The following is a 17598-nucleotide window of genomic DNA, read 5'->3' as shown; positions in this document are numbered from 1 at the left end:
AATTGTGCATACACGCCCGTGGCAGGCCCAGCGGACATGCTGATGTTGCTCCAGAGGGGCCACAGAGGTTCCCGTTAAGTTCCTGGCTGCTTTTCATTTCCTCTCACCAGCTTCCCACACACAGATATGCCGCCAGCTGTGTTCACCAGAACACCTGGCCGAGCCACTGCGGTGGTGGGAGAGTGTGTGTGTGTGTGTGTGTGTGTGTTTTTTCTTTCTGCGTGTTTTGTTAATTTATTTTTCTATTCCTCGCCACCCGAGCGCTTTTTCTTCCTTTCAGTTTTTTCCTCCGATGCAACGCGGCCGACATTAGCCGACACGGAAAGAACAGTGTGAACGTGTTACAAATCACGTCAAATCGGTCTCACCGGTGAAAGGATGCGCCAGTCTGCCACCAGAGCTTTTATTCACGTCAGCTCAGCCGGGTAGAGAAGCATCACATTTACAATCGGGCCAGACGGCGTTTGAAAAAAAACTGTAGCTTAAAAATCTTGTGCGACAAGTTGAATGAAGTGGCTCCGGACATTCGTTTGAAACCAGCTTATATATTAGATAAGTGGCTTTCAAATACGAAAAAAAAGTGACTCGCATTTTGGTCATTTAGTTTTTCTGATCTGCCCCCCCCGCCCCCTCCCTTTTAAATGTTTCTGTTGACGTGCTGTTAAGTCTGAAATTGCATTCTGTGCATTTCCTTCAGCGCTCATGATTATGCCATCCTGCTGCTCTGAGAATACATTTAAACAGAAATGCACATTTTATTCGCTACTTCCTCTATTTTTTTTATCTGTGAGGCGCTCGTCTCAATGACACTTTCTTCTTGCAAAGACCCTCTTAACACCATTCCATTGTATTTCCAGAAGAGGTCAAAACTCCCGCAGCACAAGAACAACTTTATCGTTATACCGGCACATTTCAGCTTACGGCCTCCGTCAGCGTCATCGTAAAACACATTACAAAAGGAATTTCCTTTAGTAATGCGCTGTGTGATGCTATCCCCTGAATTTATTTGGGTGCAATCAAATTTATTGTGATACCGAATTTATTTTTATTTATTTTTTTAAATGGCCCTCAAAGCCAAATGGAGTCACCCAGCATGATTTGTGTGAAGTCTGTCAGGCTGCATTCGTTGTCACCAATCCACCGCTCATCGAGCCAGACTCAGCATTCTGCCTCACTGTAAAGGCTTTTTTCTTTTCCTCTTAAGCCACCACCTCCCCCCCCCCCCCCCCATGAAGAATCACAGCTTTTGTTAAAATACAGAAATCCAATTGTTCTGCCAAACTTGTCAATACATGCCCGAGACCCTTAAACGATTCCATCGCTCTGCATTTCGTTTCCCCACCTTTTATTTGTTTTTCTCATCAGGCGATGTTGACTCGTTAATGAATAACACGCTGCCAGAAGAGTAATAATGCTCCTCCAATTCATTCATGCTTAATAGCAATTTTTCACAATTAGGTGTAACACAACAGGGAGCCCAGATGATTCATAGAGGGAGATTTCATGCTCTCGGCTGGCTGAGATGGGAACACAGAGAGAAATGCACTGCGACGGTGACATATGGCTCGGAGGGAAATAGCTGCCTGGATGAGAGCATGCATCAGTTTGCTCAGATAACCGCAGTGTCGTCTCTCCCGGGACAAACATGTTTAGCTCCCCATTGCAGACGTCGCCGATATCAGGGCCAATGAAAATTGTGGGAAATGGCGCCGTCTCAGATACTGTCAAATAATAAGTAATACGCTGGCTGGCTGACTGTTGTCTCTCTTGTGAAGGCTCAAAGGAGATTTGCGGGCGACCTCGAACACACCTCACCCCCCCCCCCCCCCCCCCCCCCCCCCCCGGGGGGGGGGGGGGGGGGGGGGGGGGGGGGTCCTTATCCTGCAATAAGCGTGCCAAGATTACTGTAAAAGACTCCGATCCACGACACCACCCAATCTTTTTGCATCCATCGCCGGTCGCAAATTATATATATTAGACTTGAAAGTGAGCTGCAGTCTTTGAAGTATGTCTACGGAGGTATTATCTCCAGGCAACTCAATGCACGATAACTATGAAGACGCTGACTTTTTACAGGTAATTTAAGCATTGGATCAAGGGGAAAAGACACATATTGACAGTGATTTTCCCGCATCGTCCATGGCACGTACTCTACTGCCCGCTAACAATCCCACAGGGCAATCCATGGCATGTGAAATATCTCACCGGCACCTGTCAGTGTTAACGGTGCAAAAGGATGATTAGTGTATGTGAAGCCAAGTTGGGATTTCAGTCACGGCTGTAGAATTTAAATTAACAAGAAAACACACGTATCCACACTTATATCCATGAGTATCATCGAGATATGCAGACTATGCTACTAAATAAAAGAAATCCAGTGCACTGCTGTATCAGCAAATATCACAGTCAGTTGTTAAGATATTATCTTGATTTCAACTTTAAAAAAGATATATGTTTTGTACAATCTGTGTAGGGAGGCAAACTGTCTCGCTCAAAGGGCCCATTCTAGGTGGACCAATACTGAGTTTTGGTTTGACTTCCTGTAAACAACCTCCATGTTTGTGTGGAATTACATTAACGGATATCCCAAAATCTGGACAAATGAAATCCAAACAATTTGCATAGCTAGAAACCTTCACTAGGCGTAGGTAGAAGAATGTGTTTCTTTTGTCATTTGGATGGGAAGAAGCTGTTTTTATGACAGCAGATTTACCAACAGGCAGCCAAGCGTGTCGAGACAAGCAAAGACTGCCAATCGGCTTTTGATTGTTTTATTAATTATGCTGAAATTAATGTGCCAATGATTCATTAACATCAAACCACTACAGCATTTAACTGAATAGGCCTTCCCAGTGGCTGCCTTTTGTAAGATGCACATCCCCCATCTTCCTCACCCTCTCTGTCACACGCTGCAGCTGCCTGTAAGGACTCTAAGCGAGCTCTGGAGGTCTCCCAGCATGCCGAGGACATGGGACTGATCCTCGGGGCCTGCGCCGGCGGTCTGGTGGTCCTCATTCTGCTTCTCGGAGCCATCGTCATCATCGTCAAGAAGGGGTAAGTGGCCGCGAAGATGTTTGTGTGTCTGCAAGCCAGTTCATGAGAGATGGGTTAGACCTTTTCGGAGGCAAACATTAACGGTCCTAAGTCTTATTGTTCCTCCGCAGCCTATCCGGAGGAGTGAATTTATCTCTATCCCACTTGGCAGCTAGGGTCTATTGAAGAAAGCATTTGGCAATGAGAGTGAATTACAACCAGAGTTAGTGGAATGGTAGAGCATTAATCCCAAATTCTCCCACCGCTGCCTCAGCCAGGCTTTTGTGTTTCATCTCATCTTTTAATTTCAAGGTCTGCGTGTTGACTGAGCACATTCAAATGCAGCCTGCTAACACTGGAAGCGCTGGCCGCTTTCCACCTGCAAATTACCTCTGTCGTCGATCGCAACGCGCAGTGTATTCTTCCTGCGCTCGCCGGGCGACGGTGGAACACTCATCTGAGTGTGAAATATTTCATCAAGGGGCATGTTATTCTATTGCCCACTCAATTACATGAGGCGAGCAGCTGTGAGGTGCCAGTGGATGGACAAGTAATTGGTTAGGAAGGTTGTTTTTGCTGTTTCTCTCCTTTTCTTTTTTCTTTTTTCTTTTTTGGAAAGAGGAACTTTCTCTGCCCTCGAGGGATTGTCTCACAGAGAATAGAGGGAGAGTGAATGGGATGTCTGGAAGGAGGCAGTGACTGATAAGATTCATTGGGCCTATCTCGCAGGCACAAAAAGGAGCTAGACAGCCGCATTGGATGGAAACGGGAGCGGACATGTTCATATTTAGCCACCAGATATTGTCACTCATGTACAGTTAGACTGTATCCGTAAATATGTTTTGGTTCGGTCGTCAATCGGAAAAAATTAGAGCTCGCCTGCAGCATAACTCAGTAGGGTGCTGGTCAAACGCAGGCAGTGGAAAAGAGGAAATGCTGCACACCAAAAATCAGCTCTGGACCAAACTTTCTGCAACTTTATTTGCAGACATTTATCTCTTTTTTTTTTTTTTTTTTTAGACACACCCACCCTTTTCATTCCTATACCTTGTATTTTTTTAAATTATAAATACCTTTAAAGTTTGGCAGAAGAAAGGATGCCTCGTCACACTGTTTAGGAATGGCCTTGTAAACCTTTTTGGAAGACTTTTAAATCTAGATTTTACGCCGTTTTTTCTAGTTCTTTGAAAATAATATGTTTTCCTTCATTAATACATGTAATAATCTAAGTTTGTGCATTTAATGGCACACGTGAGTTATTTCTACATGGTTCTCTAATGTTTACAAGTTATTATGCATTAAAAAGACATGACACCGGCCTCCTAAATACCGCGACATTAATACAGGTAACCTCAGAAAATGTAAAAATGTGAAGCCTCCATTGGTCCGGGGCTGAGTTTTGGTGCGCAGCCGGCCCTTCCTTCATTCTTTATGCTTTGATCCTGCTCCATGATTGCTTGCCAGGAACATTCCAACCCACTGAGCATCTTCATTTATCTTTCTGATGCCCATCTTGATAAACCATAGTCACCTCTCTTTTTTTTCTCCTCACTCTCTGTCTCTTTCCTTTCCTCCTCCCTCATGCTAATCAGAAGGGACTTCTATTCTTACCCTTACTACCCGTAAGTTACTCCTTTCTCCATCTCCCACCCCGACATCCTGACGCCATCTTCCCCTTGCTTGCCCTTCGTAGTCCCAGGATTACTAGAGTGGAAATGAGCATTGCTATCTCCACCCCATCCTCCAGTGTAGACCCCCCCCCCTTCCTCCTCCGCCTCCTCCTTTCGCTCCACCGCCACCCCCTGACACTCTTTTGCTATCACCAAATCGCACTTTCCCCCTCGTCCAGTTTCAATCTCGTAGCCCTTATATTTCCCCCACAGTCCAATTTCTCATCTCCTCACCCGTCCTCCTTTCCTTTCTTCCTTATCTTTTTGCTTGTCTTTCTCTCATTCTGCCCCGTCTCTGCTGTCCTCTGTCTATTATTACTCCCTGCCCCCTCTCGCTCTCTCTTTCTCTTTCCCTTTCCCTCTCTTTATCCTCCTGCCTCTCTCTGCATCTCTACAGTAGGAAGAAGGTGGCCATAAACAAGGCAGCCATGTCCTACAGGCAGGAGAAAAGTCGGAAGCTGAGCTCTTTAGACTGCAGCATGACGGAGCAGAGCACTCTCCAGCAGGACGAGAGGATGGCCCACTCCTTCATGGATGCCAACGGCTGCAACGCTCGAAGTAAGACAGCGAGGAACATATGGGTGCTCTTGAGAAAGTGTCTGGAGAGATGATGATCCCTCCCGCCTGACCTTCAGCCATGTTTACTCCCAAACATGTATCCAATCTGTTCTGCAGCGCCAGTCAGCCCTCACGTCTCTGCAGAGGATGCTGACTTTTCAGCCGAGTTTACATTAATAAAAAAATGTTTTTAAAAGAAGCAACTCCACGTCGACGAGTGTATAATAATGTCAGCGGTGTGCCTTGAACCGTCTTTGTTTATGTTCCCAGATGAACAGCGTAGCTCCGTCAACGAGTCCAGCAGCTTACTGGGAGGCTCGCCCCACCGCCACTGCCGGAGGAAGAGCTCGCCGTACCACACGGGGCAGCTCCACCCTGCAGTAAGGGTGGCTGACCTCCTCCAGCACATCAACCAGATGAAGACGGCCGAGGGATATGGCTTCAAACAAGAATATGAGGTAGGAGGGAGACAATAAAGATAGACTTATAGTACTACCTGGGTGTACTTTGGGTCTCGGGCTGTTTTTCATGGTTGTGGCTACGTTCCTGTAGTTCCAAATAGTGGGAATCGCTATAATGTTATTGTGCTTCCAACTTTGTGGCAACAGTTTGGTGGTAAATGTCTGGCTGTACAAGCTAGTGACAAGAGTTAAGACTTAACTAAAGATGTACATGTTCACCGAGCGGGCGTAAGTCCTCATCATCTGTTGAAATGGTGGAACGGTGGAGAAACTAATGACAGAAGAGCCGATAATCACCTTTCCTGTGACAGGCTACATCCTTTGTATTTTAGACAATAGTGTAAAAGCAAGCAGATGCTGTCATGTTACTGTTTACTTGAATGAGACAACAGCACAAGTATGATCTCACGCTGCATTAACTTTAAATAGGCCACACACGTTCTGGGGCGGCGTGGACTAATAATGCCTTTTCAGCTTTCTTTTTACTTTAATATGATGTCATCCACATCAAGCAGTGGTGATGAGTCTCTTTCTTTTTTCTGCAAATCCACCTTGAAGAAGCCAGATGCACTTTTTGGATTCATTAAGATCCCTGAGGGGCCCACACATTTCCCTCCAACAAAATCAATATATGGGTTTTTCACTCCTCGATCTGGCTCCCTATCGCCTGGAGAAATGCACAAGATGAGGGGGGATCAGCATGCATACTGCTGTCAGACTTCATAACCCTTATTTCCCACAGGGTCGGGCTGCTGCCATTGATCAGACATGTTGCAAGGCATTATGGGGGAGGTTGTATATGAGTCTGGCCCTCTGTATGGGTCGGGAACTATATGTGTTGTGCGTGGAAGCCAACATCTGTAAACAGAGCCAGTAAATAAACACCTCATTCTCCATGACGGATGCAGCCCTCTTATGGATAAATCTGTCATATTGTTTTCACCTGGAACTGCAGCTTCCCCTCAACACTGCAACACACTGATGTGATATAGAGCCCAAACAATTCCCAGCCAGTTATTGGGCCAGTTACAATATCGAGTTTGATCCTTTAGATTTAAATTAAATTATTCCCGCCGACATTTGTGTTTCAACATTTTGTGAAGGAACCATTAAAGCTGCGTTACAAAATGACAACAACAAATAACAGCTTAATTTGATGTTATAAGTTTTTTTTTAATCCTGTTCTGCTACCCCCAAGTGGATAAAAAAGTGGATCAATGCGACTGTAAAGAACTGGGAGCAACATGAAAAATAGATTAGTGCTAGATTGAAGGTCATCTTTGTGCTGCAAATAACGCTGTATTTGTGATATCGACTAAAATCTTCTCTCATATGAGGATTTATTTGTGTCAAACTCCGTTCAGCTGTAATCAGCTGTGCGAAGTTGTATATAATGGACATGTAAACAAACCATTAAATAGCTCATTAAATTGCATTGTATGTGGTCCGACATCAACACAAGGTCGGAATAGTTTTGATGGTTTCATGTATTTTCTCACTTCTTTATAATATTATAATAATAATAATGTTGCCGACATCAATGCAACAACAAAGATTTGGCAATATTACATCATTTCAATACAAATTGATGACGGCTGTTGGGGTTGTTTGCTAACGTTGCCAACCCATGCCGACCCGAAGGAGCAGGTTAGCCGGGTCATTAATAAACAATAATTCATTCACGAATGCATAATGTTACAGAGTTTATTCTTTCAGTGTCGGCCATGTTCACTACAACTAATAAATGAAGTAACGCTCTGAGAAGGTGAACAGAACGCTGTCGAGGCTCCAACAAATGCAGCGCAGCTGGACAAAGGCAGGTTCGTTAAGCAGGATTGTGTCAGGCGTCACCTGTATGGGATCCAGTGACAGATCCAATCCCCTGATCCGCTGGCTTTGCACCAGTCTGCAGGTGGTCTCAGGTGGGCCCGATATGGCCCTCCCCTCGCTCGTGGGTGGATTGGTTGGCTGCAGATGAGAGACGGCGCGCCTCAGTGTCGGAGCACGGCTGTGTCTCCCGATGTCGCGGGGAGATCAGGCCGCGGCTTAAAATGCAACGGAATATGACACGACTCAAGCCAGGAGCATTCAGGCTCGTGTGTCGTATATCTTTCTCCATCCTGCTCTTCTCTCACATATAGAATCGATTTAAATTTAATGGCGCATTTTGTGGCGCCAGCAGATTTAATAGATGGGTGTGCCAATAAACAGCTGTCACAAATTTAGCAGTTTAACACTCCGGTATTATAGAGCAATGGCTTTCTTCAGGCGGTGAGCCCCGCAGTGTGTGTGTGTCGGAAGGAGAATGGCTGCAGTGGGACTCCTCATCTTCCTCCTCTTCCTCCTCAAGGCCGCAGCCATCTCTCAGTGCCTGCGTGTCATCGCTCCGCCTCAGCCTCTCCGCGCTATGTTGTGGCAGATGTCTGTTGATGACTTGGCAAGATGCTATAATAGTGAAGTTACTCAGACAACCTCGGGGTAAAACTTTGGAGTGCATTTAGCAAAGTCGTTTCTACCGCGAGTTTCAAGATTATGCAATAAGGTTGTCTTATTAAACACAACAAGTGATCTTTGACTTTTGCAGAGTTTTTTTGATGGCTGGGACGTCACGAAAAAGAAGGACAAGACCAAAGGAAGGCACGACAGCCTGCTTAACCGTAAGTACTGCGAGGCCGCCGGCAAGAAACACTAATGTTGTTCTAACCTGGCTCTGATTCAGTCTCAATTTCACTGTAGGTTACAGCACGCCGTAACATTTATAGCTGTTTATGCATACACCGTAAAATACATCACCATTTAACGACACTGCTACCGTGCTGTGCTTATTTAACACTCTCTACTGTTTGTCAGGTCTTACAGTCCTTGGTCTTTTGTCCCCTGCTATACTCTCCATGCAGCAGCTGCTAAGAAAAGACATAAATAAACTACAACTGGTTCGAAAACCGAGCTGCCAGATTATCACTCCAGTGTTCAATAAGAACGAATACAGCATATATGCACTCTCAGCCTGTCATGGTTCTCCGTGGACATTAAACTTCACTATATAAAGCCTTCTGGTGTTTTTCAGAAAGGTAGTATTTAATCAGACACCTTTTCTATAATCAGTTACAATATACATGTGACAGACATAACCATCACACAAGGAACGCTAGCTCGGGTCACTTGATACCTCCAACCCCAAGAACAAACCTCCTCAAACGTACGGTACACTTGGAATTTACTACCTCCCCATATAACTCCTACAGGTAATAATCTTGTCATTTAAAAAACAATTAAAGGCGCACCTCGGGCCATTAACCACTTGACGTTTTCCATTGCTTTTGTAGTCATCTGATCCTCCTTTGTGTAAATTACGGATGCACTGCACAATATACATCCTGGTCCACGACTGCACTAGGTATCTGACTGTACTATTTTTCATTTTGTATTATTTTTATTATTCTGTTTGTACTATTTTCAACTGTTTGTTTCACGACATGTTTTGCACATTTTGCATGTATTGAATGTTGTCCTTTCTGTGGACTCCAGGTAGATTAGCGGCCGCTAAGGCGTCAGCTAATGGAGACCCAGTTAATAAACTAAACTAAACTGCTACCGTGTCTTAAAAAGTCTGTTAACACCACCCGGTAATTACACTTGCTCCCAGTTGAATGGCCGTTGATTCTAGGATAAACAACCCTTGATATAGTTTCGGTTTGAATTAAAAGTTCTTTAAGGTGTGGTAGAAGCTTTTAAAAGGGGGAGGCAGGTTTTTATCATAAACCCATCAGACAGAGAGTACGTCCGAACTTTAACTGTTAAAACAACTTTCTGAAGTCTCTAACTTTCTCTGTAATTGTTAGTTTTAAATGCAACTAAAGCTAAAGTAGCAGCTGCTGACAAAAAAAAAAAGTGTTGGTCACTGTGGCGCAGCTTCTTGGGAAATAACTGCGAATGCAAAACGAAAACAACTATATGGTGAATTTATGCAACTATGCATAAATTATGGATGCAAATAGTGTTCTCTGGAAAACAGCTTTATAAAAATGTTGTTGGCTTAACGTCGACGTAATCGTGTTCTTTCAGCATCATTGTGGGAAAGCCTCAGAAGTAATATTTAGAGGCTAAAACTCTGCATTGAAACCCAGAGGTATGAAACTCTCCAGGTGCGGTAGCTGCTTTATGTGAGCCGGGTGTCATCACAGCTTTTGCAGACAAAGGATTGTTGCATTGAATTCTACTTTCATTGCTTTGGCAATCTTTTCTTTTGGTTACTCACCAAAGATGAGTTCTACGTACTGAGGTTTGGAGAGTAGGAGAGCAGTGGTGTCGGATCAATACTCACTCTCAGCAGATACCCTTTGTTTAGGTATTAGGTTAGGTATCAGTCGAGGAAAATATTGGATTCTTGCACCCGTATTTGCAATAATCTGTGTGATTGTTTGACTGCTTGTGTCTTTTTACCAATGTTGTTGCAAAGCCTGGTCTCTGTGATTATTTTGTTGAGGACAGTGTCGTTGGTATGGATTTTAATGATGGTGGAACTGTTATATAACCACAGCGTCGGTTCTGGTGTCGGGGGACTTTTTATTGCATGTCGTGTCCCTCTCTCCCCACACCATAACCTTCATTTCATTTGACAGCCTGAGGTCTGCTTTTGTATTATTAAAACCCAAATCCTTTTTTGTGCATTTCAGATGATCGCCATCGAGTCAAGCTCCACTCTCTGCTCGCAGACCCCAGCTCCGATTATGTCAATGCCAACTACATAGACGTAAGTCACCCACACGCCTATTGTTTCTGCTCATTCGCCTCCTACTCACTCATCTCGGTTCATGCTAATCCCTCAGCTCCACCTTAAGAGCTCATACTAGTCATCTCCTATTGTTGTGGTTGACCCAGTGCTTGACCAGAAGACATCTCCACATCTGAGAAACGTGTGAGCACTTTGTTGCTCGGACAGAACTCTCCGTTTAGTAACTACACCCACAACGTACACGCAGGCTTTGAGGGCGAGATTAAATCGCAGCAAACCCTCAACGATCCTACAACAGCCCGTAAGCTCTGAGCGGCGGGCCTCGTGACTCACCCAAATGCTTTTTTTTAAGGCGACATTGCACCGTAGTTGGACTCGGTATCACGCGGCTGATCCTTTCATCTACTTTCAGATATTTTGATCTCACCTACAGTTCAGCTCGAGTGAGTATCTCAGGGAGCCTCGACGGTTCCAGCTGCGGCATGAACTCATGCCGGATCTCAGCAGCTTTGCAATGAGATGGAGTAAACTATCTGAAGGACAGGGCATGTGGTCTGCAGCTCGAGCATTAAGGAGGAGTCACTTGAGGGTGGCTGCGAGAAGCTCTCAACTGTCTCGCCTTATTGTTTTCAGTGTCTACCGCGGCTCTCGCTCATTGCAGGGTGAGTTGATATGGTCTCTGCGAGCTATATTACGCCCGGTGTTTTTTTTCCCCTTTTTGTTTGCTGAACAAAAGGAAATGTAAAGTGGACAGAAGGGGAGCGGATCAGTAGTGGTTGCCTGACTCAGCGTATGTGGGTGGCATTGGTTAAAGCGGAACGGCAAAGCTCACAGTGCCATGCGTGGCCACTTTATCCCCTTTAGTGCTCCGTGAGGGCTCCATTAGGACGAACGCTCCAAGGACCTTTGTGCCATTAACTGTGCCGTCTACAGCGCCGCCTGCGTGTCATGCCAAGACCCCTGGCTCACAACGCTGCAGCGAAATGATTCTGAGTGTATCACGTTAGACGCCAAGGTTGGAATAAATGGTATATTATTTGTTTTGTTTTTTAAAGGTTAAACTGAAAAAGTTCCAGACCTCTCTGCTCTCATTTACATTTCTTTTCTTTTTGGCACGGGTAGCAATTTGTGTCAAATCTGTAAGATGTTCCTTTGGTTGCCGTCGTTGGCTGACAGGTGTAGCCGAACACAAATGTCACACCGTCATCACGAGTTCTTAAAAAAAAAATCTGCGTTCTCTGTTATTAACACCAGCTGTCAGTCAGTCTTTTCTTGCCATGGTGCTGAGGCAGTGACGCCTGTCACACTTGTGTTGGAATCAACAGTAATTGGTTTGTAATGAGATAAAGTTGGGAAGGAGCATGGGAAGTAATGGCTGAGCAGCCAAATCCAAAAGACTAATTTCTTTGAATGGCAAACTCATTATACTCTGTGTACTGTGTATCTTTGTCTTTTTTTGTGTCAACTGGAGAGGGCTGAATAACCCACTTAATTTGTCCGTGTCCCCTTTGACGAATTCCAGTTTCCAACTTAGTTTGAGGAACTTTCAACTATTTAATTAGGTAGTTTTTGCCATCTCTCTCATCTGTAATTATAAAATTTTACTCCGCAAATTAATTTGCTTTTCAACGAGTCGTATTTTGGGTCTGCTCGCTTTTGGTTTTTATCTCCAAGATCAGGGATTCTCAGTTTTGTGCAACACCAGTCTTATAACACATTCTGAGGACAACTGTCTCAAATAAATGACCAAACCCAAAAAAAAATCACAAAAAAGGAGAAATGGTAAACTGGACTGTAAATATGTGTTATGACACTGTCAGCTGGAATGATAAATGTAAGATATTCCTGTTTTCTGTCACCCATCCCTGCTCGCCGTTATGACTCCAAATGTATTCAGGGTCATTTTTCCTCAGCACCTGATTTGGAGATTATACTGGCTCAGGTTTGTCTCCCACATACATTTTGTATCACTGCATCATAGGAAACGTTGGCTCACGAAAAGTGACCGAACATGCTTCTCTCTACCTGTTGATTCTTTGTGATTGGCTAGGTGATATAAACGTCACTGGTCATTTAAGTAATGCATCAATCCCTTTTCTATTCATGTGAATTGTTGAGCACATTTAGATATAAACTAGCTTTGTAAATTACCCCGAAAAAAATATTATTAATTTAATCTTGACACTTTAGCAGTAGCTCCGCCTCCCACTAGATTGCACGCTGAGGCCCTGGCCCGCTGGTTGAGAACAGCAAGTTTAGATAATAAACTGTTGGCTTTTTATGTTTATATTTAAATAGCTGTCTGATCGTTGTTCCCAAATGTCATGAAGCTGCTGAGTAATTATCATAATCATATTTGATAGAGACGACAGACAAAACCAAGTTGGTTGACTGTCAACTCAACCTTATTCCCTAACTAGAATGAATCCTGAAGTGTGGATTCATCCAATATGGATGTAATTCCTAGAAATACTGAACGTGCCAAGTGCTGCAGAACACACTGCAAATTTTGACGCAAGCCTTCACCTTGAGCAACTGAGAGAATGCATTCAATTACATCTATTTCCTGAGGCATCATCCCTACCGTGCCCTCCTTCATCGCAGGTCGTGCTAAAGTGTCATATGTGTTATTAACACCAAGGACAACTCTGTGTCATCACTGGCTTCAGATCAAAACCTTCTCTCTCTTGCCTCTTTATCAAAAACTAAATAAAGATGTAAAGCAAAAGGTGAGAAGATTCAGAGGAAATTGATACTTTAGCACAGGCATACAAAACATGGGAATCTTAGTCTTTTGACACTTTTTCTCTCCACAGGTCCTAATGGCAAGCTGCTCTCTAACCAATTAATTACCCTCTTTTCCTGGTCTTTTAATCACAATAACTAGCTCTTGTTTCTTCCCCTACTTTCTGTCTTTCTTTCTGTCTGTCTCTCTCTCTGTTTTCCGCCCCCCCGTTTTCAACCTTTTGGCATCTTATAGATTCGGATAAACAGGGAAGTAAGTATCTTCCTTCTCTTCTCTTTCCACCCCCTCTTGCTTTTCATGCTGCCCCCTCTCGCTGTCCCTGCCAGCCCTCCGTGGCTTCCCCCCAACAGCAGCTCTTTCTTCCATTTTCCTTTTTGAGCCTCTGAGCTTGTCCGCCATCACGTTTCCCCTGAGTTATATTCTTTCCAAACTGAGTGCGGCAGTGTCGCCTTTCATCCATATTCGGATGCTCACCTGGGGTTCTTGCTTTACATCAGGCTGTCTTATAAAATACCTGCTATGCCACAAAGGAGAGGAGACTAGGTCAAATCAAGCAACTCAGATCACAGTAAGCAATGGAAGGATTTATACGATGACAGTAAACTATGGAGAAGAAAAAAAACAGACAGCACAGTGCATACAAGTGCAAAAAGTATTTTAGAGATGGCTAACGTTTTTTTTCTTGGGGCCCATATTCATCAGGCATTTCAGGGGAGAGTGTCAAGTCAAATCATAAAGTGACACCGCCAGATGAATGTCCTTGAGGTGTTACTGGCTGTCTGGTGACTCAGTGTCTAATAGCAGGGATTCGTCTGGTGTTGTGGCTGACTACTTAACCAATAACACGCTAGTCTCCAAAGCCAGTAGAGCTAGGTCCAGGTAGCCATTGAGAAAGCTTGTTAGGAGCCATTTTGAAGGTTAGACAGCGTGTTAACTGTTAGCAAGTTCTAACGATCATTAGCTTCCAGTTAGCAAATTAACTTGTTATCTTCCAGTTAGCAGGTTATTAAAAAATGTATCAACTGCTAGTTAGTAACGTAGATAGCTTGTTTAAGTTAGCATGTTATAAAGCTTGTTAATTGCCAGTCAGCAAGTTAGCCTATTAGCTTCCAGTTAACAGTTTTTTAAAGATTTTCAACTGCCAGGAAGCAGGTTAGATTGTTACCTTCTTCGTAGCAAGTTAAAGATAAAACTTAAACATGAATCAATGCATACATGTGAAATTTGGTCGAAATGTAACAGGAGGAGCTGGGGATCAAACCATTAACCGTGTTATTAAAGGACGACCCACTCGTCCCCTGCGCCAAAGCCCACAGCCGCCGCTTTCCAGTTAGCAAGTTGTTGAGATTGTTAACTGCCAATTAAGTTAGACAGTTTCTTAACTTCCAGTTAGCAATAGTTAACTGTGAGTGAGCAAACTAACCAACTCAGTCACTATTTAGTATCTCCTGTCTAACAAATGAATGCAAACATAACTACATTTTCTACAAATACACAGTTGTGGCTCAAAAGTCAACTCTGTTAAGATGGTTTTCAAGTAAGAGCAAATGTTTTGGTATTAATGTTTACCAAAGTTGAACCACATTTTGTTGCAACTTTTGATTGGGGTGGTAATTGCTCTCACACAATTAACTCCACAGGAAATTCATTATTGCAATTGTTGGCAACAAGGAAAGGAAACAACAACAGCGATGATGTTGGAATCCCTTACCATCTAAAATACAATGGTGGCTAGTCTTTAAAAAAAAACTTTGACTATCGTTTGTGTATTTTTAATCTAATGTCAGATTTGGCAATAATGCTGTTATCCATAGCCTCAACCTGCGCTTAAGAAGGTTTTCATCCACCCACCCTTTCTCTTCCTTTAAAAGGGCGGCTGTAAGATATTTCAATATATGATCCTACAGTCTGACGAGAAGAATTACAAACAAACAAAAACATAGGTGTCACAAGGCCTGGTCATTTAGTCTCTCTTCACGTCCTCCAATTCTCTCAGGGAGGATCTCTATCGGCATTGTATGTTCCAGCAAGACTCTACAAGGGATTCTGAGATGCATGATCAATATGAGCACTTATTTTTCATTTACTTGCATTCACCAAGGTCATTTTTCACTGTTTCCAGACCGTGAGCCAAATGTTTCAAAGCAAAACCAGTGATTTATCCTGTTGTTGTGATAGTGTTGATCAGCTTTCCTCTTCTCAAATGACTCTGCATGTTGTTGTTGTTTTCTTTTCTTTTCAATCCATTGTGATTTCACATTGCTTGATGTTTTTTTTTTCTGCTCGTCTGCTGTTGAAAAATGTGGTTACCTAGGTGACTGGTTGGCTCAGGGAAACTCGGCAGTGGAAGCTCATGGGAATGAGGGTCGCTGCACTCTTTCATAGCGATGGCCATCCATCTCAACTTCCCTCTGTGGCATGACAGTTATGGAATGTAATTTGTGTGCCTGCCTGGCTGAATAATGTGTATATCAGTGTGTGTGTGTGTGTGTGTGTGGTGGGGTTGTTGTGTTTTGGGGCGTCTGTACAGTATTTGTACAAATGTTTACCCTACACAACAGTTGAAATCACTTTTCCCATGATTGATGAGAGGGCGCACTAATCTTAATTCTTGGGATCTATCATGCTGGGCTGCTTTGCATTCAGCGCACCGGGTTCGCCTGCATGGTGTATGGCCAGGGCGCCGCTAATAGCCTTCCAGACCGCGCACACTGTATCATAACTGCCCTAATGTCAAGCTGAGCAGAGAGGAGACAGCCAGATCAGTCAGTGCCACTGAGGTAGAATTACTCCCAGAGCCGCAGAGCCCTCACTTGTCAATCTACCTTTTGATCAGCAGTCCTGGCTGCATGCAAAGCAGCGCACACCAGACCGCCTTTGAAACGTAGCTCCCTCACTCTGCATGTAATGACCCGGCTCACAGACAGACAAAACTGGAATCGATGCCCATCTCTCTCTGCATTATAATTCGAGTGTTATCCTCCACCCAAAGAATTTAGCCGGTCTAATGTGCTAATGTATTTTAAGCAGAGCGTCACCGGCCGCTGAAATGCCTTCACACAAAAAGCAGAGCAGAAATCATAGCAGAGCGTCGACATCAAAACCCAGCGCTGAGATGAATAAGAGATGGCATGTAGCTGAAAATGGAGAAAGAGAATGGATGGGAGGAGTGAAATGAAAGTTAGAGGTCCCCGAGTCTCACTTCATCATATGCTCTTGCTCTTATTAACTCTCTCCCATCTCTTTTTCTTTCTCATCTCCACCATCTCCCTCGCTCTCTCCGTCACACAGGGTTACCAGCGATCGAATCACTTCATCGCCACACAAGGTGAGTGTAAAATACCCACAAGCCGTGTTTGAGTGCTAATGTTTGTGTTTGTTTGTGGCGTTGTTTACACGGCGGCCCAGCTGACAATATTGAAATGACTTCACTGAATTATGAATGCGTAAACAGCGAGGAGCCTGCGTTGCCTTGTGCTCACACCATAAAGCATCACTTTCTTCCTCCTGTGAGAAACACTCCCATAACAATCAACTGTAACTGTCAGTCAATCTGCACTGTAACACTGCTGACTGTCGCTCTCTGTGAAGTTCTGCTGTTGCGTCTCTCCTCCCCGCCATCTGCACGTGCGAAGCGCCATCTCTCCGATGTCATTTTGATACACTATATAAGCTATATTCCCCAAGCGACACATGTATGCACACACACAGAGAGAGAGAGGGAGAGAGAGAGAGATGCAGACAGAAAGAAGGAGAGAAAGATATAAAGACATTCTCTTTATTCTTACCCAGCTCTGATCCTATTTATTCAGTGAATATGTTTTTCACTTCGTAATCCCCCTCTGATTTCTTTCCATCTTTTACTTTGGTCTCAGTTCTACCGCTTCACAAAAGTAACCTCACAAAATCTATCCATCTATCTCTCTCTCTCTATCTCACACACATTTTGCTCACAAAGTCCTTCTGCATACAAGAGATGCATCCTTGTAGAGGTGGATCGAGTGCCACAGTGTGCACTTCAAGTAGACGCATTGGAGGACATATTACTTGTACTCCAAGTTTATTTGACTCATTAAATTGAACACATCTCATCGTTTTTGATTGAAAAAAAGAAGCAACAAAACAAAAATACTGCCTAAAAAAAACAGTTTTCAGTATGTTTCATTTCATGCTATGATGAAAAAATGTACAAAACGAAACCAACAGAAGAATATCCAATGCACAGAGACTGGATACCGAAAGTTAGTGCCTCGATATTTCCCGTGCTGTCAAAGTTCATGACGAAAATGGACACTTACGTTAACTACGCTACTCCACAGAGTTAAGTACCGCACTTACTGCAAGCACTATAGTGTAGTTAACTGAATTAATTGAATGACTTCCCTCAGGGCAGAT

At 43.8% G+C, this 17598-nt stretch overlaps 1 protein-coding gene across 3 annotated transcripts in view; it reads left to right on the top strand.

Annotated features, from left to right (window-relative positions):
• ptprua (protein tyrosine phosphatase receptor type Ua) overlaps nt 1-17598 on the top strand; it is a 151916-nt gene that overhangs the window by 117032 nt on the left and 17286 nt on the right. Inside the window, exons 14-20 of one of the 3 annotated variants that reach the window (XM_034545472.1) lie at nt 2916-3054; nt 4626-4655; nt 5101-5261; nt 5532-5719; nt 8307-8379; nt 10399-10475; nt 16495-16531. In XM_034545472.1, the coding sequence (XP_034401363.1) occupies nt 2916-3054; nt 4626-4655; nt 5101-5261; nt 5532-5719; nt 8307-8379; nt 10399-10475; nt 16495-16531 (705 nt within the window). The remainder of the gene's footprint in view (nt 1-2915; nt 3055-4625; nt 4656-5100; nt 5262-5531; nt 5720-8306; nt 8380-10398; nt 10476-16494; nt 16532-17598) is intronic. The other 2 variants (XM_034545474.1, XM_034545473.1) reach the window with 2 other exon arrangements.

This window comes from Cyclopterus lumpus, chromosome 11 (assembly GCF_009769545.1).
Source record: "Cyclopterus lumpus isolate fCycLum1 chromosome 11, fCycLum1.pri, whole genome shotgun sequence".
NCBI lineage: Eukaryota > Metazoa > Chordata > Actinopteri > Perciformes > Cyclopteridae > Cyclopterus > Cyclopterus lumpus.
The sequence above is the reverse complement of the archived record's forward strand: the minus strand, read 5'-3'. Positions and strand labels throughout refer to the sequence as shown.